The 24,633-nt window shown below is 42.2% G+C and overlaps 1 protein-coding gene across 1 annotated transcript in view; it reads left to right on the top strand.

Moving 5' to 3' along the window:
* The window catches only part of LOC143690476 (anoctamin-2-like), a 153,456-nt gene extending 130,644 nt beyond the window's left edge, over positions 1 to 22,812 (top strand). The window contains exons 10-13 of the mRNA XM_077168205.1: positions 6,460 to 6,594; positions 12,287 to 12,447; positions 16,903 to 16,985; positions 22,682 to 22,812. Coding sequence (XP_077024320.1) covers positions 6,460 to 6,594; positions 12,287 to 12,447; positions 16,903 to 16,985; positions 22,682 to 22,798 — 496 coding nt within the window. The 3' untranslated portion in view covers positions 22,799 to 22,812. The remainder of the gene's footprint in view (positions 1 to 6,459; positions 6,595 to 12,286; positions 12,448 to 16,902; positions 16,986 to 22,681) is intronic.
* Positions 22,813 to 24,633: the final 1,821 nt, after the last annotated feature.

The raw sequence follows: 24,633 nt of genomic DNA, 5'->3' as shown, positions 1-24,633 counted from the left end.
GGGAAGCTCCTCGAAGGACACTCACATCTTGTCTTGATTGACCATTTATCCCCAAGATACTGTTTTTAAAAACCTGAAGAGCCCAAGTTGTCTTTAACCATTTTGCATATCTAAATCTAACCTTAATCCTAGCACTAAGTTTTATAAGGTTATAAAACACTAACCTTATAAGGTTTTACAAGTGTTGAATGAGATAATATGGATAAGGCACTTGGCACATGGAAGATGCTGAGAAATGTTACATTTCTTCCCTTTCTCTCAGTGTGGACTCCTTAGCAACCACAGTGCCTGCACATTACTTCAAAGAGCTGAGGGTACAGGAAGAGACCATTTATGTTTTTGAGCCTAAAATCCATGCTGGCCCCATTTCATGTTTAAATCCTAGGAGCCACCTTTCCTGGCTGGCCTGGCGTCTTGTGTAGTTGGGGATTTCCAGGCTGTCTGCTACAGAACCAACCAGAGTGAGCCTTAAAGACTCAACACTTTCTCTCTAGCCCCCCTGCTCTTGCTGAGGGCACCCAAATCTGTTTACCTTTAATCTTTCTCCTGAGGGGCCGGGAAAGCCTGACAGCATTTTGCAAGACCTGGAAGGAAGGCGTTGTGCCTGCAATCCTGTCAGGCTGAGGGGGGTGGGGAGGTTGGCAGGAGTTGAAGGCCGGAGCTGTCCCCTCCGGCTGAGAGGCTGGCTCCCCAGGAACATTCCCTGTTGACATGTCAGCTCCACAGTAATCATCTCCTGCTTGACTTCTGATGCCTGAGAATGGTGCAGGCGTCCTTCGGCTCCACCACCACCTTGGACTTCCCTGCGGAAGGCTGCCGCTACAGGGCCTGGGTCTCTCGTTCACCTGGCCCCTTGTGCTTCACTCAGAGGAAAGCTCTCCTTTCAGGTCTGGTCACAGACTGAGCTTGAATGGAATGTGTGCCTGACATGGATTAAATGTGGCCTGGCCTGCAGGCAGGGGAACTGTTGACCTGCAGTTAGTACATGTGGTGTCTTCATAAAACCCTTTTCTATTGAAGTATGATAGATACATATGTAGAAAGATGTATATATGACAAATATAAAGCTTGCCAAATTTCCCCAGACTGAACATTGTCTACCTAACCATCACCCAATAAAATCAACATTATCAGATCAATTAAAAAGCATTGTCAAGGGTGCATGGGTAGTTCAGTAGTTAGATGCCCGCTTTCCAAGTGGGAGACCCGGTTTTGATTCCTGGTGCTTGCCCATGCGAAAAAAAGGAGCTGTCTTTCCTGGGCCCCTGCTCCCTTCCAGGCACTATCTCCCTAAGGTTACACACTCTTTTGATTTCTAATACAATAATTATTTTATTTGTTTTTGAACTTCATATAAATGGAATAATACATTTTATATTCTTTTGTGTCTGGCTTTACAACATTAAGCTTGTGAGATTTGTCCATGTTGTGTGTGGTTCTAGTGTGTTCATTTGTTGTATAATATTCCATTGGGTGAATATTCCAATGCATTTATCCATTCTATTGCTTATGGACATTCAGGACTATCACAAATAGTGCTGCCCAGAACATTCCCATATGTGTCTTTCGGGGCACACATATGCTTTTGCTTTGGGCATGCATATACCTGGGGTAGAGTTGCTGGACCACAGGGGATACCTCTACTTTGCTCTGGAAGACACTGCCAAGATGTTTGTCCAAATATGGTTGTACCTACTTACATTCCCAGTGGCTCTATTTGAAAGTTTGGATTTTTCTACATTTTAGACAATACTTAGTATTTCCCCTCTTTTTCATTTTTGTTGTACTACTGGGTATATAGAGGTATTGAATTATGCTTTAATTTGTATTCCCTGCCCCTTCCTTTAAGAGGTAAAGGCATTGTATCTCCATAAAGCTCCCGTGGCAATACAATTGTTTTCCTGGAAGAAGTGACACTTCTCCATTTTGTCACCAGTAGGGTTTAATTGATCAGATTGGCTCCTTAAACACAAGTCTAGGAAGCAATGGGAGAAAAGATTTGTAAGTCATATGGGTGGGGAGAATGATTAGGGAAACCCTATGATTGACTGGCTGAATGCCTCAGCTGGGAAGCTGTGGTGGTGCAGCTTCAAAACTGCATAATGCATGATGAGAATGGGGCAGGCAGGTTGCTGAGGTAGGCAGCTATGTGCTGTCCTTCTCCAGCTCACTGAATTTTCCCTTGGTCTGTCTCCTGCCCAGCCATTTCCCTCTCCTTCTATGCATTGCACCTGGAAGATAGTATAAGGTGAAAGTTAAAAGCTGAACTCTCAAGTTAGACACCCTGGGGTCAAATCTTGTCTCTGCTTCTCATTAGCTGTGTGATCTTAGTTTAGCTAATCTTTTTGTAACTCAGTTTCCTTATGCATTATTTGAGGATAAAAATGCTACAACATCATAGGGTGGTGAGGACTAAAAAACTGAGATGAAATGCATAGTGCTCTTAGAGTAGGGCCTGGTCAATAGTATGCCCTCATTAAATGTCAGTAGCTATTATTGGCAAGAGCACTAGACATGGAGGGGTCAGAATACAAGACATCCAATTCTTGCTCTGCCGCGTGTGAACCGTGTGGCCTTGGACAAGGATACCCAGGGAGCTGACAGTTTCTCCTCTGGAAAAGCTGTTTTGAGAATTAAAATTGAAGTTGAACAAGACAATCAAGGTGAATGCACTAGGGCAATACTTGGCCAATAGTTTGTGTTCTTCTTTCCTCCTGTCTTCTTTCTTCCCCTGTCTTCTTCCAGAGATGGGTAATGCATGAGAACCCGTGAAAAGATGGCTAACACGAGCACGTGATAATGGCTGAATAGGAATGGTAGTGATACCCTTTTCTCATTCCTGATATTGGTAATCCATAGCTTATTGTTTATGTTCTTAATCAGTTTGGCAAAAAAGTTAATCAATTTTATGGATCTTTTTCAAACAACCAGCTTTTGGTTTCATTGATTTTCTCTATCAATTTTCTGGTTTGTATTCAATGCTTTCTGCTTTCATGTTTATTATTTCCATCCTTCTGCTTACTTTGGGTTGACTTTGCCCTTCTTTCTCTTCTTTTCTTAGTTACTTAAAGTGCAAGATAAGACTATTCATTCAAAACTTTCCTGTTTTTTAATACAATTATTCAATGCCATACATTTCCTTCTAAGCATGACTTTAATGATACATCATAAATTTTTATATGCCATTTTTGTTTATATTCTATTGAAAATATTTTCTATTTCTTTTGTGATTTCTTCTTTGACCTGTGGGTTCTTTAGAAGGGTGTTATTTAATTTTCAAATATTTGGGAACTTTTCCACATTTATTTCTACTGTTGATTTTTAGTGTAATTCAATTTTATTCAGGGAACATACTTTTTATGATTTTAATCCTCTTAAATTTGTTGAGATTTGTTTTGTGGCTCAGAATATGATCTATTTTATAAATGTGTATTGAAAAGAATGTGTTTTCTGCTATTTGGTGGAATGTTCTACAAATGTCAATTAGGTGAAGCTGATTGGTATTTTCTTTCTTCTGTATCCTTACAGATTTTATATCTATTTCTTCTCTCAATTACTTGTGGATTTGTTTAGTTTTCCTTTCAGTTCTGTCAGGTTTACTTTATGTATTTTGAAGTTGTGTTATTAGGTGCATTCACATGTAAGATTATTAGATCTTTCTGATGCCTTGACCACTTTATCATTACATAATATCCCTCTCATATCCTGGCAATGTTCATTCTTCTGAAGTTTACTGTCAGCTTTATTTTGATTAGTGTTTGCATGGTATATCTTTTTCCAATTCTTTACTTTTATTCTATATATGACTTTATATAGAATATATATTCTTATATATGACTTTTATTCTATATGTGACTTTATATTCTATATATGACTTTATATTATAAACAGCATGTGATTAGGTCTTGCTTTCTTTTCCAATTTGACAATCTTTGCCTTGTAATTGGGACATTTAGACCATTTATATTTAATGCAATCATTGATGTATTTGCATTTTAGATCTACAGTTTTATTATTTGTTTTCTCTTAACCTTATCTGTTCTTTGTTCCTATTTTTCCTCTGTTTCTGCCCTCTTGTGTATTGAGTATGTATTATGATTTCATTTTGTATACACTATTTGCTTATTAGTTATAGCCACTTAAAATGATCTTACTGGTTGCTCTAGGGTTTGCAAATTACATCTTTAACTTATCATATTCTACTTTTACATAATCTTAAACCACTGTGCATATAGGGGAAGAAACTTAAAACAGTATACTTCAATTTCCTTCCACCTGTGTCTGATAATTCCAACTTCTGGATCAACTGTGGTTTAGTTGATTACCTTACGTCTTGATTTCCCCCCATTTTTTAAATATAGTTCATAATTTTCAACTTAATGCTGGATATTGGGAATGAAGGGATGATAGAACCTGAGGTAAAGTGTGTTTATGTCTGGAAATAAGCATACCTCTTCTTCTGTCAGGTTATTAATGTGGGGGATGGGTAGATCAAGTCAGACGTTGAGTTGGGTTTGGATTTTATTGTTGCCAGAGTAACTTACAGAGTACTGTAGACTTTAGATTCCTACACCAGTGGGCCGCCATTGCCTTGTGCTTTGTTTGGGCCCTGGAGTGCTGAAAATTTGTTGTCACTGTTGCTTTTCCACCCTCAGCTCTCAGTTGCCCTTACCTGCCTGTGTCACAGAGGGGGTCTCTCTCTGGGCTCCTGTCCCTACCCTAGAAGTAAACTGCTGTTTTTTTTACCTAGTGTCAGGTTTGAGATGGGGTTTTCTGGGGAGGAGGTTTGGTTCCCGGGTGCAAAGTCAGTTTTAGTCAGGCCTTGTATGTCTGCACCTCAGGGGTGAGGTCTTCTCAGCATTTCTTCCCACCCCTCATGTACACCAAAACCTCCAGAGTCAACCTCTGCCTTTTATCTGTGAGAATTCTTGGGTGGGAGAGAGTTTCTTGCCCTTCTTCAGTGGTAATAGAATTTAATTTGTAATTTTGCAGGCTAATGGGCCAAGTTGGTTTCTTGCCTCTTCAGCAGGGGCACACGGTCCTATATACACCAATTCTGATGGCTCCAGAACCAGCTCATCTTAGCCTAGGACCCAGGGTTGGGCTCCTACCCTCAACTGCTTAATGGCCTGGGACGTGGGTGGGCTTCCATGCCTGTGTGCTACTAGGGAGGCTCCCCCCGCTCCCCTGCCCTGCTCATTATCTTTCTTATGAGCACCAGATGGAAGCCCATGGAAAAGAGCTCGTGGATGTTGCAAACTCCTCTGCATCAGGAGTGCCCAGTTAGTCTAAACTGTCATGTGACACTCGGCCTTGCAGACTTTAAAACATTTTAGCTATTGTCTTATTACCTGCTTTTCTCCTTTCTGGTGACTGCCTCTTCCTCCTATGCTTTGTCAAAAGTAAAATTGTTCATGAATCCCATCTTTCCTTGGAGGGGTGTGTCAATTCTTTTGGAATCCGGTTCACCTGCTTACTTTGCAACATTAGCTCTCTGATGGACTCAAGAAAAGTCCTTAGGTTTTCCAGATAAAAGAAATGTGCTCTTATAGCTATCTACTTCCTAAGTGGAAGCAGACCTCTAGTAGTAGAGAAATAGTTTGTATTTGCTGTTGTCCTTACTCTTTATCCTTCTATCAAAGAGTGGGCTGAGCACCCATTCCCACCTTTTGTTTTCTGTGAAAGGCTCTTGAGAAATGAAGTATATTGCTTCCTCATGGTTTGTATTTTTCTTGTCAGGCATCCATAATCGATAATAATCTAAGGGTAAAATTCCCTTTTAGTGGCTTGGTGTGATAATTTACTAATTTTATGAACTTGGAATCAAGAAATATGGGCTAACAATTTTTTTTTAAAGAAATTGCTTTTATTATAAAAGTAATTCATTAGTAAAATAGAGAATTTGAAAAGCACGGAAAGATAAAAATAAAACAAAAAGTACTTATAATCCCACCATCCAAATAAACCATTAAATATTTCATGCATTTCTTCTAGTTTTTTCCTATGAATGTGTGTTTGTTTGTGTACGCAAGTGTACATGCCCCAATATATGTATCTTGTGCATTTTGTTTAAATAAGCTAGTTGAAAAGAGTTGTGTTTTCCTGTGGGGTGATAACAGTGGCACTCATGAAATGATTATGTGCTATTAGTGTTTGTCTGGTAAAGATACCAGAATTTATGGCATTAGTTTTGCAGCTTGCCATCAGGGCTGGATTCTTACTTGCAGTTATCCACATGAACAGCCAAGACGGACATGTGTATATGAGTCCAGTGAAATGTACTTAATTTCAGAAAAGACCAGTTGTTGATTCCTTGTGCCTTGAGGTCCCCTCCCCATACAACCTCCATCCTTTTTAATTTATGCTGATCCATTGTTAGGCTCAGAACAAGCAGAAATAAGGAAACTGTGTGATGTTCATAATATGTGCTTTTTCTGTTGTTGTTCATTTTTTTTCCAGGAAGTATTTTGGAGAAAAAATTGGACTGTATTTTGCCTGGCTAGGATTATATACATCGTTTCTCATTCCCTCTTCTGTAATTGGGGTGATCGTGTTTCTCTACGGATGTGCAACTATTGAAGAAGATATTCCCAGGTAAATTGGCTTTTAAGAAAAGGGCTCAGGTCCCATATGTTAGTAGTTTGGAGTTTCTTCCTAGTTTTGAGTACAAATATTCCCACGCTTCCTTCCAAAGTCCTTACCCCCTCCTTCTCCTTCCCTTACCTGCCCCCCCCCCCCCCCACACACACAGTTTCCCTCCAGGGACAAGTGTGGGAGCTCCCCCTTCTGGGAATGACTCAGAGCTCTGCTGGATGTGGTCACCTTCCTTTCCTGTTGAAACTCTTCTCCAAGACTGGGGTCTGATGAAGGCAGGTGATAACACCTGTTGTCAAAAATCATGTCTAAGAAATGATTTTTCCCTATTTCATGTCTTTTTCCTCTGGTTTCCCATGAGACCCAAGGCAGATGGGGAAGGTAGAGTGAGATCGGGTAGAAAGCACATGTCTGTAGGGTCCAAACACTGCTGGGATAAAATGCTGTGGGGCCATCTATAGAGGCAGGCAGCCCCGGAACTGTGCTCAGCCTGAGATTTGGGGAGTCAGAAGCTGCAGAAAGTGACAGGTCCTGTGGTGGGACTCTTAGAGAAGCAAGAGATGGAACAGAAAGGGCCAGTATAGGGAGGAGAGAATCTAAAAAGCAAGCAAGCACTTAATAATGTCTCCTCTAGGACTGACATTGCTTCATGTTAGCTGTGTGACTGGAAGCTTCACTCTCTGCGTCTTAGATTCCTTGGCTATAAGAGCATGATAATAACACCTACCTCACAGGTTGTTAGTGTGAGCATTAAATGAGATATTATCTGGCACATAGTTGATTGTTCAGGGAATCAACATGTCGAAATAGAGTGCAGGGGACAAAGAGACACTTAATCAATATTCAGAATTAAAGTTTCTTGCCATCTTCGGAATTGTCCTGGCAAGCTAAAACTGTGGAGAGTGTATCTTAAAACCCTCCCGGTTGTGAGGGACAGAATTGCAAGTTGAACTAGCTTAAGCGGAAAAGGGAATTTATTATAAGGATTTTGGGGTGTCCTAGGGAACCCAAATGGCAAGCATGTGGCCGGCCTAAGGAACACCGTAAATTGGGACTCCATTTATTTATCTCCTGTCTTTGATTCTTTCTTATATTTATTGACTTCATTGCAGATTTTCTTCATTTGGACAGAAACATTGTTGATGGAAGCTCAAGGGTATTATATCTTTGGGCTTCATATGCAATTGGTAACAAATGCAAAAAATCCTATTAGCTCACATTGGATGCCCCAGGTCACTCAATCAAGCCTTGGGGGCAGGACCACACTGTGTTCGCATGGTGTTCCCTCAATAGCCTGGTGGGTGAGGGTTGGGAACAGAACTATGGAGTTCTGCCTTCCCTAAGCCATCTAGCATGAAGGAAGAACTAATGCTTGTCAAGTATCAACCTTGGGCCAAACATGATTTTATATATTAGTTTTCTAGATCCTGCAAGGAATCAAAGCTGTCAGCTCTATAAATAGGTATTATTATTATTCTGACTTCATAAGGAAACTGAGGCTAAGTGCGGTCACATAGCTTGCCCAAGTTCACATAACTAATTATTGTCAGGGCTGGGATTTTAGCCCTGTTGCCTCCTGCTCCAAAGTCTTTGCTTTTTACAGTTAGCTAGGAAGTCTTCCAGGGGCTCATTGCCTCCTTAACAACCCAGTAGTTTCACCTGGGCTTGCCTTGGCCTTTTCTTAGGAAACATGGTTCTGGTGTTTTCCCTCAAGGTCTGGGCCTCAGATTAATCAACAAAGTGGAAAACCCCATGGTGTGCATAGAAAACTATTGCCGGTGGATTGGGAGGAGTGCTAGTGTGCTGGCTTCCATCAGGATTACAACTTGTGCCCTGGTTCCCCACGTGGAAATGCATGGGGAGGTGACCACTGCAGCTGGGAACTGCCATGGTCTACACATGTTGCGAAGATAGATGTCTACACTGGCATGCACACCACACAGTCACATGTGTGTTGGTCCATACACACATGAATTGTGGTCAGTACTATTGCAGATGCAGGGTGTCATCTGTGAGGGTGTGTATTGCTTGATAAACTATAAAGAATGACCCACTGGTGGCTGGTGGAATCAATTAATGTTACAAATCAACCAGAATGAGACAGGATGGGATAGAATGAATTAAATATTAGCATCCACCACAGATCAGAAGGATAGTATTATTTTGTGCAACTTTACTTCAGTTATACAAATGCATTTGTAGAAGGAGGGTGTGTATCTATTTGCATACTGGAATATGATGTAAAATGCATCATTATTATTTTTTTACTGTGGGTCATAGTTAAAAATTTGAACTTGTTATAAAACTGAAATTTTTACTGTCAGTTTTTCAGTCTAAAGAGAGGGTTGGCTAATCAGGAGGCTAAATAACGCTCAAAAAATAAATGTTTTATGTAGATTTTTTTAAATAACTGATTTTTAAAATATTTTATTTCCAAAACAAAACAACGTACAAACACGAATTTCTTACCATATGAACATTCCGTACTTGTATAATCAGTGGCTCACAATATCATCACATAGTTGTATATTCATCACCATGATCATTTCTTAGAACATTTACGTCACTCCAGAAAAATAAATAAAAATAAAAAGGAAAAAACTCATACATACCATACCTCTTACCCCTCCTTCTCATTTACCACTAGTATTTCCATCTACCCGATATATTTTAACCTTTGTTCCCCCTATTTCTTTTCTATTCCTCTTACTACTCCCTTTCATTGATCACTAGTATTTCAATCTATTCAATTAAATAACTGATTTTTAATCATATCTATCAAAAGACCAAGTTCTATGGGTCTGATAAGAAACACAGAAAATGTCACTCCTCATCAACAAAGTAGTATTCTCTAAATTCCAATACTGAATCTAAACAAATTCATGCTCCGTAGAGTTTATGTTTATCACCCATTCCTAAGCATGATTAAAAACTTGCACTATTCCTGAGGTTATCTTAGAGGTTGCTACTTTTTATCATCAAGCCCAGAACATACCATTTATGCATCATTTTATAAAACTTTTTATTTTGGAAAAACTGTAGATTTATAGGAAGTTGCAGACATAGTACAGAGAGGCCCGGGTATCTTTCATCTGGTTTCCCCAGTGAGTGCATCTTACATAACTATAGTACAGTATCAAAACCTGGAAATTGGACTTGGTTATGTGGAACTTTAAGTGTTATCTTTTTTGCTAATAACTTTGATATGTGAGATACAAGCATCATTTATAAGTAGTAATTCATGTGTACATCATATATCTATAGAACTTTATCATTTGCTAGGCACTTGCTTACATGGGTAAAGGAAGACTGGAGAAATAAAAAAGAAGCTAATGAATCTAGACCTTATTGCAAAAAAAAAAAAAAAAAATGGAGACACTTAAACATTCTGTCTGAGTTTCTGGAATAATCGCCTCGTGGTACCTTCTCCCTCTGTGTTTGCACAGCCCTGTCTTGAGTCAACTGGTTCATCAGGCTGTTTATCAACCAACCCTTTTAGACTTTCTAGAGAAAAGGATTGATTGAAGAAAGACACCATTAGATTTATAACGATAGCTATTTCTAACTAGAATTTTGTAGGTTATAGAGATTTCAGTTCTACCTGGGCTCCCCTCGTCTGTCAGCTCATTTAGTGGCTGCCACTCCCAGTGAATCTGAAGTCGTTTTAATGTTATCCTGAAGCAGGAAGTCTCCAGAAAGTTCAAATTCCTTGCAACATCTACTACAACAAAAAGCCTAAACCCTCCCATTCATATGAAGCATACTGACTTCAAATTAAAATGATTTGGGATGTACCTATGCTACAAAGGCTGCCAATTTGTAAAATGATGGATGGTTGATTGTACTCTATATCAAGAATTTACACAGCACAGATGTCTCAAAGTGCTTTGCACCAAGTTGATTGCTAATATTCTCTTCATTCCTGATCTGCAGCATTGACTAGATTTAACTAGGATTATCCCTCTCCTAGTCTCTGAGTATAAACAACAAAGTGCAGTTCCTAGCACAAATACTTGAAGGGCAGCACTGAGGAGCTCATATGTACTCAAGCACAACTTCAAAGTGAGAACTTTTGCTAGAATTCATGCAGACAGCTCATTTTTGGATGTGAATCTGTCTTCTAAGAAGGTACCCTCCTCTCTGAAAGTAGTAACTCCCTCTCAACTACAGAGTGAACACTTGTCTGACCTGGAAGACTTAAAATAAGTCTTGTTCTCCAGTTACTAATTAGTACATATTCAGGTGAAAATAGCATAGCTGAACTTAAGGTATTGCTATTAATACTTTCCATGGGACTGAATCATTTTATTGACACTTGCTAATGGAGAAATTAGCAGCGAGTGAGTGGAGGAACCAGCATTTATCCTCAGAGACCCAGAGTTTCCATTCTCTCAAGCAGAAGGCCTTTCCCTTCTGTGGACTGAACAGCTCATTAAAAACAGGAGCTTGAAAGCTGGGACATGACACACAATGACAGCCCTCAGTAAACCTCCCGATCTTTGACGTCTTAATGAAGGGGAAGTAGACCCAGGCATCACTTTTACATTACAAGCTGCATCTAAGCACTTTGCTTTAGAACACGGTATCAGTTTAACAACCCTGGGCAGTGGACATACATTTGTCAGCTGTGCTCTGTAGTGCCCTCTGCTGCCCCTCAGTAGAAAACACCACTGTGGCTTTCAGCACAGGTTCCCCTGTCTCCTCATCACTGAGTCTCCAGCTGCTCTATGAGAACAGCCAGTATTTCGTTTGCATGAAGTCTCAAGTTCTCCACCCTCTCCCCCAGAACCATGAGCTTAATCATTCACCCTGGAGAATATTACACACCAGAGTGATGATTTCATTCATTTTCCTACCAGTATATGGTGTGGCGGTATCTTGGGAGAACCACTGTGGGCTGGTAATTCTTTGGTTCTTAATTGCAAGCATTCATGTGGGCCTAAATTTATCAAATCCAGATAGTCTCCTGATAAATGAATGGAATTTAAAATATGCTCATCAGCCTATTAAATAGAAATATACTGAGAATAGGTTGCATACTTGTCTCTTCTTGGAAGACTTTACCTACTCTTTCATAATCCCTAATCCCATTTCATGGTTATCATCATTCTGATTAGCCTGGGGTTGTGAATCTCCATTCTACAAGTAATCATACATACAGAAAAGACATTCCAACCCAGGTTAAATTCCCTTCTTCTTCACATGGCTTCTCCTAGAGGTGACCCAGCCATATGCTCATGCTTGCTTCTCCTTGTGACTACCATCACACATTTTCCATTGTTGCAAGTTTCACAGGGCTTAAGAAGACAGCCTGTGCCTGAAGAATAGACGTGATTTATTCAAATAATCATTGATGTTCCCCCAACCTCATAGACTCTAGACATTTGGAAAAGACTCCACAAGGCATCATTCAATGGTCAACATCTCCTACAGATGGTCACTAACCTTATGTTGGGGCAATTCTAGTGACACGGAGTTTCATATCTCAGAAGTTGACCCATTCCTTTTTGGACAAAATAAAGAATCATATTCTCATGGTGAAGAGTCCAATTCCAACCTCTTTACCTCTCCTCACTTATGGAGTTGATAAATTCAACCATGGATTGGGAGATGGGAGATTTTTTGGGGGTACTGTGCTTGGGGTGGATCCCAGTTGAGCTCTGCCTGACCCAGCAGCATCTGTCTACCACAGCAAAGAGATGTGTGACCAGCAGAATGCCTTCACCATGTGTCCCCTGTGTGACAAGTCCTGTGATTACTGGAACCTCAGCTCAGCCTGTGGGACAGCACGGGCCAGCCACCTGTTTGACAACCCTGCCACGGTCTTCTTTTCTATCTTCATGGCTCTGTGGGGTAAGTGGTCATCCTGAGGTTTTTGTGGGTGGTACTTTTAAATGGGTTCGGGGACCAACCTCTAAGATCCCTATCCTTCTATTTAGTTACATTCCTATTTTGTCCTTCTACCTCAAGAAGTATTTTAGGGACAATTTTTTTTCTCTTTACTCATATATGTGAACAGAAGTAGAAATATCCTCCATGGCTTTATTAGTTTTCTTTTAGTTGATAGTGTTAATCTTAGACTAGTCTCATGTATGATTTATTCAAAATTTAAGCCAATGCATGTTCTGAAAGTCTCTATCACACTCATCAAACACCTACAGGTACATTTATTTAGTCATGTAGAGTCATAGATATCACCTGGTACAAAACTCAGAGTGACTGAGGGACCACCATGGTCACAGATTAGCTAGACATAAAGGTCAGCTGGCTCCCAGTTTCCTCAGTTCAGCTCAAGGCTGTTTCTACAACACCGTAAGTGTAGACTGGAGTAATTTTATTTAATGTTGGAGTAGTGTTTCAATATTCCTACCAAAGGAATTTGTGAAGGAAAGAACAAATAGTTCCATTCATTTTCCTCCTCTTCCCTTCCCCCCAGAGAATAGAGTAATAAAACTTTCTCTGAGCCATAGCTGTTGACCATAAACACACACACACACACTCATATTCTCACAAACTGGAATAACAACTCTGAGATAATTGAGCATTTCTAAGAAAACACACCCACCTGTGCTAAGAAAGGTACTAGGTCACTGTGTTTCAGCCCATCTTGAGTAACCACCTGCTTTTTACTCTCCCCATTTCCTCATTATTGGATGTGCTTGCCCTTAGCTCTCGTTAGCTCACAGACCAGCAAGACCACCATCCTGCTGCAGAAGCTGCTTGAATTATCACTGGCTCCATGGGCTTGGAGGACATACCAGGATGGGGTCATGAGTCACACATCCTTGCGAGTGCTGGGTGGACTGGAACACAACTTTCTTCTATTCCCTGTAGGGGCCTCTCCTTGGGTGGAGAAAGAACTCAACTGGACTTATTTCCATACTGCTAGGCCATCAAAGAGACTTTCCAGGGGCTGCTCTAGTCTCAGTGAAAGCAGCCTACATGGGCAATAGTCAGCCCACCAGAAATTGGAGCAGGGGCTAGGGAAATGGAGCTCCTGGCCATATAGCTCTGTGTCCCCTTGTCAAGCTGGGGCAGTTTGCAATCACTCCAAAGTCCACTTGAACTGATTTGGAACCCAGAATACACATTATTTTTAAAAAATATTATGCCCCTAATTCCCGTTAATTTTTTCTTGCAGGTTCTACCACCATTATGTAGCTGATGCTTAATAACTCTGAGGCCATGATCTCTTGTGACCTTCCCTGGGACACATAATCTTTTGTTGTAGAGACTTGGTTTTCTAATTGTACTTTCCTAGTTTCAAGTTCCAACAACTGCGTCTTGTCTTTCCTCACTAGCTCCCATGAACAGATACCTCCCACTCCTTCTGAGAGCCCCCATAATTTACTCTCCCCCATCCCTAGCTTCTCTCTTTTCCTTTCATAGAGCAGTGCAGGGAAAGTGCAAAGGGGTGGGGTGGTGCCCCTGGCATAGGGTAGGGTTTGGTTTGTTTGTTTAACAGGCTTGCTGTGTTTTATGTGATTGTGTATTAGGTAACAGCAGCCAAGGGCCCCTAGGCATGATTGCCTACAAATTACAGTGAAAAATAATAGTAATGCCTCTTATTACGTGATTACCTTGAGTAGCACTGCTATGCCCAGTAAGCCAGGGCCAGGGCTTGCCTGTGATAAGACCAGGAAGAAGAATGTGGTTCTTGGCAGAGATGGACGTGGGCTGTTGGTGACAGTGGGAGTGGGCATTGTGGAGATGGTGTGCGTGTGTGTGTGTCTGTGCTTGGGAGACACCAATCATCAGGACCTGAGTCTATCAGAGTTCTCTGGGCTAACTGCCCTGTGGTTCTGGCTTCAAATTCCAGGTAACTTTGGGTTGAGAAAGCAAGTGAAGCCCCATTGAAAAGGGAAATAATGAAGCAGGGTTTCTGGACTCTTCTGATTAGTGGTTAAGGCTAACGCCTTCAGGATCAGGTGGTCCTAAATGTGCGGTGTGGTTCTGCCCCTTACCAGCCAGGGATGCCGTGGCAAGTCAGTGTGAACCCAGCTCTGTGCCCTTCAAGTCAGTGCTCTTAACCAAGATGCCATGTTGCCTCGGGCACCTCACTGAGTCTGTAAAATGGGTGAAATAACACCTATTCCAGGTGCTCTGTTACATGTGAAGGAGATATGCTCGCAAAGCACATAGCGCTGTGCCTGGCACATGGAGAGCACCTGGGAACCGGGTGCTGCTCTTTGTCATTATGACCTTCCTCCCTTGCTTTCATGACTCTTCTTTCCATGACACTGTTGCCCCTCTCCTCTGTTCCAACCATCTGATTTCTTTCCTTCATTGAGACCCAAGCTGAAAACCACTCTTTGAGCCCTGCATTGGTAGAGCCTCCTCAGGCACTATGAAGAGCAAAAGGAGGAGGGGAGCCTTTCCCTTGGTTCTTGGAGCATCCCCAGGGCAGTGTCAGTGCTGGTGGCTCAGAAGATACAGGCAAGAAAAAGCCTCAAAAGCCAAGGGAGAAGTGCATGCAAATCAGTGCATCCCAGTGTGGCTCCAAGGAAAGCAAATGCAGCTTGAAGTACCCGTGCACCCAGCCAGTTCCTAGGAATTACTTGTACTAAGTTCCGTGCTGTGCCTGAGACAAACGTAAGCAGATTCAGACAGGCTGGTCTTGGGAAAGCTTTGCAGTCCTCTTCTACAGGCAGCCAACAGCCCCACACAGTATGCTTCAGTGAAGTGCATATGGGCTGCCCAGGCTCTCATCAGAGTGGTGTAGATGTGTAGGGGGCCTCCAAGGGGTGTCAGGTCCCTTCCATTCCTAGGGCACCAGGACTGTAAGGATTGTAGGATTGCAAGGGGAAGGACACCTGTGCGGACTTCCTGATTTTATGGAAGAGGTGGGACTTGATCTGGGGCAGGAAAGATTGAGGGTAGAAATGTATGGATAGGATGGGAGAAGAAAATTTGTACAAATTGGGGATGGAAGGACAGTGAAGAAATGACCTCAGCAGCAAAGAAGGTGAAGGTGTGTACTGGCAAATGGGGAGTAGATTTAGAGAAATGAGCCTGGCCAGATAGACAAGATCCCAAAATCCTGAGAAAGAAACTTAGACCATAAAGAGCCATTGAAAGTTTAGACAGGTGAGTGTTGGCATCCTCATTCTCCTACCCCTCCACTGTTCTTCAAAATGCAACTCATATGCCTTCTCTGGCAGCTATCACTCCTTAGATCTGTGTCGTTCTGAAGGCCCTGATTACTTTATGCCCTGCATCGTAGTTATGTACAATCATATGCTATAAACAAGTTTAAAATAAAATCCACATCTCTCCCACAGTATCTAGTTCGTACATTGTCAATACCTTAGTCAGTGTTAATTTTTTTGCAGGATTATAAATTAACTCCAGCTTGCTCAAATAGCAAGAGCTTTATTAAAAGAAAGCAATATGATCAAGGATGTAGGAAATGAAATACAGCCAGGACTCTTAGGAACTGGTGCTAGAGGATCTATCAGAAACCACAGCCCTCCCTCTTTCTTTCAGGTGCTGCATGGGCCCTCTCACCTCTGCTTCTCTTTGCATCATTAGTCTTGTTTGCAAAAGAGAAAATCTGATTGGTGCATAACAGGCTCTGGATCAGTTGTCCAACCCTGGGGTGGTGGTGGGGAGTGTGTCAGGGTCTTTCAAGGGTATGTTGGTGGGGCAGACAAATTGATTGACATGAACATATGATAGGCACTCAACAGATATTTGCTAAATACATGGAAGAATGAATGAATGCTACTGTCGGGAGATTATTTTGTCAGCTGCCTTCAGGTTGTATTAGAAGGCTGAGACTCTGAAGTCAGGTAGAATTGTTAGGAGGCTTGCTATGCAACCTCATAATGAGATGATTAATGCCCAGAAAAAGAAAATGGTGCTGGTGCAAGAAAGAAAGAGATAAGAAGAAAAGTGAAAGTACTAAGGAAGGTACAAGAAGAAAGAATGCTTGCATAGGCAAGATGAGATTTTCAAAAAGAACTAGAAACCTTTCTATTGTTATGTCTTCACCTCTCCATCTCTTCTTTCTGGACTTGGTGCTTATCCTTTTCTAATAAACTAGAAGTGGGGAAATATTGAGTTTCTGTGTGTGTGTATGTGTGTATGTGTATATGTATGTGTGTCTTTTAACATATCATTGGCTCTCAAGAATGTAGAATATTTTGAGTGGTTCCAGCCAGAAGCAGGAGGAAGGGACTAAATGCTTTAAAGAGTACCCCAAAATTTGAAAACTATGAATATATTGCTTCACCGTTGGTGAATCCAAAGGTGAATCCTCAGAATACATTCTTCAAAAATAATAGAATTGTGTTCTTTCTTTTTAAGCTACCATGTTTCTTGAAAACTGGAAGAGACTACAGATGCGACTGGGCTACTTTTGGGACCTGACTGGTATAGAGGAGGAAGAAGTGAGTTCTCTTTCATACTTTTCTGTGCCTTTGCTTTTTTTTTATTTTGTCTTGAGTGAGCTAGCCACTTATGTTTGCAGTCACATCAGCCAGTCACTGGGCTGAGTCTCACAGTGGCTGCTTTTTTATCATGGCTCTTTGGGCCAAGCCATGGTTAATAAGTACAGGGGCCAAGAATTCAGATCTCTCCTATTTCCTTGGATTGTAAGACATTGGGCCTAATAGGTAGGTAGTGCTCTACTTGCGGAAAACAGATGGCATAAGAGTCAAGCCTTGTGTTGGACTTGAGGTTTAACGCAACATATTTCTACCTACCATCTCATTGGTGCTAATGAATCTGAAGTCAGAGAATAAGAATCACTACTATGAGACCTATCCAAAATGCTTCTGTGAGCCTGCTGAGGGTCAGGAGAGAGGCATGGATTCCAGGTGCTGCCTGCCTTTGATGCCCACAGAAGAAGAAAGAACCTCTGAACTACTACAGTGTAAGCCAGTTCACTGTGTGAGAAACTGGAGTGTAAGCTGAGGGTAAAGGGGACGTTCTTCTAGAGTCAAGTTTTCTACACAGATGATGTTTAAAGGGTGAAAACAAATAATACTTCCCTCCGGGCTCTTTTGAGAAGCTGGTCCTCAGTCTTGATGTCAATGAATTGAAGATGAGCAGCGTGTGCCTAGTTGTTCAGTTGTAACTCCTCCTTCTCCATACAGCAGTCCTATTCTCACTCAGCCCTCCATCCTCACTTCTTCCACTCTGTTTCCACCATCCAAAGTTTCATGGGCCACTGACACCACATGCCATCATTGAATAGCAAATGTGAACATCAGGTGGAACTCACATCAACCAACCTCTCTGGTTGAGGGTTGGCGGCAGTGTCTGGAAGGCCCAGGAAGCACCCCCAGTTACCTGAGGACCCACTTGCAATGGGTGGCCGACCAACATTATAGGGGTGCAGGAGGAGATCAGGCCTTTTCCCTGTTCTCCTATGGTGTTGCTGTGCCTCAGCTTGAACTTGGGGCCTTGGCTTTGTGGCCTTGATGTTTTAGGACCAAACATGTGCCACTCCAATTTAGTCTTATTCTCAATTCTATGTGGTTCTCTGTGTCTGGGATCTGACATTGTTTCTTCTCCCTAATGCTCTAATGAGTCAACTTACTTTTGATAAAAAAAAGGCTGACAAGTGGCAGGAGCTGCTGGGTAGCTCTTGGAATGGAATTCTACCAGTCCAAGATGTAGGAAGTGCATTATGTACCTTAAGGTGCATTAATGTAGCTTTCCCCATCCACTTTGGGTTTTCCCTCAATTCCCTCCCTTCCCACCCCATTTTATTACCATGTGTTGATACATGTACCCACCCCAGTCCATTCCTATGCATTAAGCATAGACCCTGAGACTAGCACCATTGTGGATTCTGTGGCAAATGAAAATGTACCTATGGATTCTGCCTTTAGAATATGGTTGGTTAGCTATGGTTAGTTAGGAAGATAGGTAACAGAGAATAAAAATGGCAACCTATTGGGGGGGGTGGTAATCCAAATTAGTGCTCCCAGTAGAAAGTGCTGTAGAAGTTTGACTGTGTGGGTGATCTAGTTGGGATGTCTTTGTCCTATTGGTCCCAGTGATTCAGCTGAGATGTGTCAAGAAGAGAGAAAGAGAGAGCTAGAGAGAGAAAGAGAGATGGATGCAGCTGGGTGTATGGAGGTAGAAGTACAGTTCCTACTCTTCTAATGTAGGACACTGAGATGTTTCCAAAGAAAAGAAACATCTTGGCAACCAAGTCTACATGGGGCCAGAGACAAGCTAAGTGTGTCTGCTAAGCAGAATAGAGAAAGTCAACAAGTTCTTTTACAGAGAAAGTGTAAACACATTTAAGCACAGAATGGCATCATTTCTGACCCAATGCCCTCCAAATCTCAGGAACAAGCCCCTGGCATAAGTGGAATTATAATCCATCTTTCTTTAGCCAGGTTTCCTGTTTCCTATTTAAACCAGTGAACCATGGTAATTTCTTGGGAGTTACATGATATGAGGAAATCATGTGCAGACTTAGAATGGTCTGGCCAGGGTTGTATTTACCTGAGGCACAAGGAGAGATGCCTATGGGCTTTCTGTGGAAGGTTCCTGCATGGCTGGGCAGGTCTACACCATGGTTGGTGTTGGTTATGTACATCACTGGGGGCCTGCCATGCTTTTTCTTAGTGGATTTACATTCTGAATTAGGATTCCAAATACACTGGAAATTCAGTTCAATTCTGACCATACTCATTAAGCACCAACTGTACAAAGTTTTGGTATAGAACAGGGAAAAGCCCTCAGACATAATCTCTGACCTCTAAAGGGTTAATTCAGCTGGAGTGCTGTCTGGTCTCTAAATATTTAGAATACAATAGAGAGTAAGTGTGATAAGAACAGCCTGATGTGTACAGAAAAATAGTGTAGGAAAATGCAAAAGGGGGAGAGAAATTCCTTTTGGGTAATGTAGGAAGAAGAAATGTTTTTCTTCCTCCTTCCGTCCCTCCCTTTTTGGAAAGGGTTATGAAGATTGGTTGAATATCAATGGGCAGGAATGGGAATAAAGGGCACCCATAAGAAGAAAATGGCAAACAGAAGCCTTGGGCTGGGGACATTGGGATAGAAATGGCAAAATATTTAGAAAGTCTAGTTGGCTCCAAGGGACAGGTGTTGTGATGCAGTGGGGAGAGCAACAAGTATAGGCTGACTGCCAGATCAGAGAGGGTGCTGATCACTGGCCTGTGTCTCCCGTAGGCCATGTGATGAGATGAAGGACAGAATAGGCAAGGCATGCATGACTTATATAAGACTTTTAGGACAACCCCCATCAAAGTGAGGGGATAGCTGATGGCAGATATTACCTAGGTGTCAAGAAGAGAGACGCAGGAGTCTTTGAAGACTATGATACAACTTTTTTTTAAACCAGATGTCTTCTCCAAGGACACTCCCAAATCCAGTAGTCTAAAACCCCCTAGAAACCCCTGTGGTCTTTGCTTATCTCCTCAGAGTGAGGGAGGATGCTGCCTCACACACAGACCAAAGCCCGTTCAGGCTCTGTCCCTCCTGCCCAGGGACTTCCCCAGCATTTAGGCCACCCTGGTAGGGGTGGAAAATCAGGGTGGCTTAAGTCCAAGTTGTACAGCAGGGAGAAGTTGCAGACTGCTTTCTTACCAGAGCAGAGGAGGAAGTGAATGACAAGCCCAAGAGCCATCCGCACATGTCCATGCAGCCTCTGCCCAAGGGGCCTCCCTGTGGAACCAGCTGGGACACCGCCAAGGGGCTTTTTGGGAGACTCCTTTGGATCCTGTTTGTGCTTGTGGCAGGGAGACCTGCCAGACCTCAGAAGTCTTCTGCTCTGAAATGGGGTAATCTTCAGCTCAGTGGGCCTCTTTTGCCCAATTAGCTCTGTCAGATCAGGCCTCAGGCACTCCTGGGATGTCTCAGAGCATGTGACCTTGTCTGGTCACAGATTGCCCACCCCTCCCTGTCTTTCCTGTCCCTCAAGAGGAGATTGACCAGGTAGAAGTGACTTTAGTAAATAGTTCCCAGAGTTTTGGTGGGAGGGCTTATGTATTTATGGTGCTTTTGGCATGAGTCTACCTTCCCAGGGGTGTTGGGTGTGCGGATCATGAGGAATAAGGCCGACCTGCCTTGGCTGGGGCTTGTCAGGGCAGCTCTCACAGGGTCTGGATTTTACCCTCCCTGGGAGCTCAGTTGTCCGGCTCTCTGCCTTACAGGAGTACTGAAGCCTCACTCAACCTGCTTTGCTGCAATGGGGGAGATTCTGTCCTGCCCTGTTTCAAATTCTCATTTGAGAGGTTTGGTCTACTGTCTCTGTATCAAGAAAGCTGGATTTGTCCTAAGTAGATAGATGTTGGGTACAAATTGGGTCCTAGCATGGAGGAAGGCAGCCCAGCCACAGCTAGAGGGATGTGAGGGGATTACTCCAGGTGATGTCTCTTTGCAAAGCGAGAGACAGGTTGAGAACACCCTACCAGTCCACCAGGAAATTCTTCTGCAGCCCCTTCGCAGGTTAGGGAAGAATAGAAACTACTCTAGCTTGAAGCTATTTAGAACTCATATTATGGGGCTCTCCACCTGTTATAGAAAACATTCCTGCAGGTTGATTGTTACAGGCAAAACTGTTCTGTGGGCAATGGTGGGTTTAAGAAAATTACATAAGTGCCTTTACAATAAGAGTTTTTGTAGCTTTTAATGTGCTCAATGTTACTCTCAGAAAGGGTTGGTATTTTCCGTCTTTGAGGTTCTGGAATCCTTTCTTATCTAAATCCCTTGGCACACACCTTCAGAAATGCAGTGTTTGAGAATGGATGAAGGGGAAAGGCAAAATCAAGCAACTTCCACAAACATTCAGAAATCTCTCTGTGCTCAGCATGGTGCTAATTACACTTAATAATACAGACCAGGTAGCTAATCTTTATAGTAGGAAATAAAGACTCTCACATGTATAGCGACTAGGAAATAATAAATGAAAAACACATAATCAAAGCTAAAGTTTGTGGTTTAAACTATAAAAACTCCAGGAACTCTGAGAGGGAGGAGGCTCCACCTGGTATACTGCAGCTGTCCAAGAAGGCCCCTGCAGAGGGTGGGACTGATGCACTCTGGGAGACTGGAGACATGCTAAAGCACCTTAAAAAAATGCTTGGATGCCATTGCTTCTTCTTGCATTGATCATGCTGGTTAGTCACTTACATGGTTTCTCCTCCAATCATTTTGACCTGCTTTACTAGCCTTTGGAATCTTTGAAATATGACCAGTAGTAAGGAAATGTGTGTTTTCTGAGCAGTGGGGTCCACTGGAAACCAGCAGCTGAGCCCCTGCTGAGAAGTTATGGGTAAATGATACAGGAACATGTAGATATCCAGCACTGAGCTGGAAGCTGCAGGGAACGCCTACTCACGAGGACGGTGGACATGGTTAAATTCACTTTGATGTGAGTCATGCATCTGCCTGCACCACCATCTGTATTAATTTGACCAGGATGTCCTTAATAAGCTTAGGTGCTCTTCCCCTGCCTGGTGACTCACGGTTCAGTTCATCTTGCTGAATGGCCCAGTGGTGTCTCTTGAGCATTGTCGTACTTGCCATATAGGAAACAGGCCCAGGCAAGTGGGTTTTAAGGCTCCCGCTGGTCGCTTTTGACTTTGATGTTTATTGGTGACCATTTTAACTTGCAGGATGATGGAATAGGGAGTAAGTTTTGTTCTTGGCCTACCTCTCAGCTCTGGGATAAATTTGTTTTTCCAGCTTGGATTTGGCTTATGCAAACATAAAGTTTGGGGCTTGAGGATATTTGGTGGGTTGGCCAGACACATCCATATGCCTTTGGCGAAACTGCCATGCAAAGCCGTGGCTTCTCTTTGTATCAGCTGCCCAGTTAACATTTCCTCTCTCCTTTCTCAACACCGGCGCCATCCCCAGGAGCATGTCCAGGTTTGGTTTTCAGTGTGATGATGAGTGTCATGTGTCCCCTATTTCTCCCTCACATTGTGTGTCCTTGGTCTAGACTCTTAGTGCTTGTGTGTGGCATGGCAGTTCATGTCCGATGGCGTCCAATCCTAAATCCTGATGTTAATGTGCTTGTGGTGTCTGGTTATAAGCTGCAGGCTAAGGCTGTGCCTCCTCCTGTTGACTAACAACTCTTTGACTCTTTGGGCTTTAGGAACACTCCCGGCCTGAGTATGAAGCCAAAGTTCGAGAGAAGATGCTAAAGGAGAGTGACAAGTCGGTTGTCCAGAAATTGGAAGCAAATGGGACTGATGGCGATGATGAGGTATGATGTTGTACTTGTGACTCTTTGTCCTCTTCATTTCTTAAGATCCTGTTCTCACTGGATTTTGAACACCTCACTGAATGGAGGGCTGGTTTGTGAGAAGGGATTGACATGGGGCAGATAGAAGCAGAGTACATTGTCATTCATTTTTCTGTAATCAGAGCTCATGGGTCACAGGCTTTAGCCGTGACTTAACCAGGATCTCTTTCTAGGGTCTGAACAAAATAAGAGAGCAGGTTGGAGAAGAAAGAAATAGTACAAGCCTGGTCCCTCTGGACTCCAACGCCTAAATTTCTAGCAATAACAACCACCACCATATCAGGCCATGACAACAGTTAGCCCTCATTGAATGCTTGTTCTGTACTAGGCACTGTGCTAAGCACATTATATTATCTCTATATTATTTAATCTTCACAATTAATCTATGAGGCTGGTATTACTACTACTACTGATATTTACATTGTTATTATGAAGAAAGTTATATCTGCAGATTAAGTCATTTACCAGAGGTCACTCAACCAGTAAATGGTGGATGGACTTGGGATGCCAACTCCAGGTCTGCCTGTTACAGAGACTGTGCCCCTAACCACTGTGTGATTGTGCCTTCAAGTGTGATGATGAAGTCAAAGGTTAAAGCCAGAAATGGCTCCTAGACATTCGTTTCTGGTGCCTGCCCATGCAAAAAAAAAAAAAGGGAAGAAATGGCTTCTAGACTGGGAAGAGGCAAATTCCTAGCTTGAGCTATTTCTACACTGTTCCTTACACCTCAGTTTACCTAGGTGGGCCTCCAAAGGTGGGAATATGATGGTGAGCATGTCTTCTGAGTCATAGTTCTGAGCTTTATTGTGCCATTCAGATGTGCAAGCAGAACTTCGAAATCTGTGCTGTGAGCTGTAATACAGTGCCTGTGTGTGTGTGCTGGTGGTGGGGGCTCCTCTCCATCGGTGCCTGTCTCGAGTACCACCCTTATTTGAAATTAAAAAAGTACATGTGTGTGTGTGTGTGTGCATGTGTGTGGTGTGTGTGTATGTGTTTATGTCTTTCCTAATCTGGTACCTGAAAAAAATCGACGGGATTGAAAATCTGTTGTTTTTACATGTGTCTTTTCTCAATCTTGGATTTGAATTCCAATTTCATTTCATTTTACATTCTTTAAGTTGGAACCATTCTTGTTAACATGCAAATTTATGCAAGCATCAAAACAGAAGAATGTGGTGTTTTTTGAGCTCAGAATACTGGCTTTTTTTTTTCTAATTAAAAGAAAAACAGGACTTAGAAGAGAGAGGTGACCCTTTCAGTTAGTTTTTTCCTAGATGAAGAGCAAGTCCATGATCACCAATTGGTGGGAAACAGCTAATTCTTAGGAAAGGCTAATCATCACCACCAACCCATCAGAAAGCAAACATTTTGGATGCTGTCAGCTTCAGCAACTCCACACAACCTTCTTTCTCCACCCTAGAGCAATATACAATGGGTAATTTTATGGAAATCACATGTAACTTTTATTGACCACTGAACTCATTTAATTTTAATTCCACAGACGGGAATGCCCAGGAGCTGGAATTGCGTATATTGAGGCTGTGGTTCTAGTTAATATAAACATTGCCTGGCTATCTATGCATGAAAGGTCAGATAATTTTCAGGAACCATGAATAATTAAAAAACATCTGAATGCATTATGAATGATACATATGTTTATGTTTTAGCATTCAACATCTATTTTCATTATGCTATTGACAATGTAAAACTCAAAGCATCTAATGTCTGATGGGCACTAGGGGGAAATGGCCTTCCCAAATGAGCAGGCTAAGATAAAAATAGCTTTAAATTTGATTATCAGA

Source organism: Tamandua tetradactyla, chromosome 7, assembly GCF_023851605.1.
Source record: "Tamandua tetradactyla isolate mTamTet1 chromosome 7, mTamTet1.pri, whole genome shotgun sequence".
Taxonomy (NCBI): Eukaryota; Metazoa; Chordata; class Mammalia; order Pilosa; family Myrmecophagidae; genus Tamandua; species Tamandua tetradactyla.
This window is presented reverse-complemented; position numbering and strand designations above follow the sequence as displayed.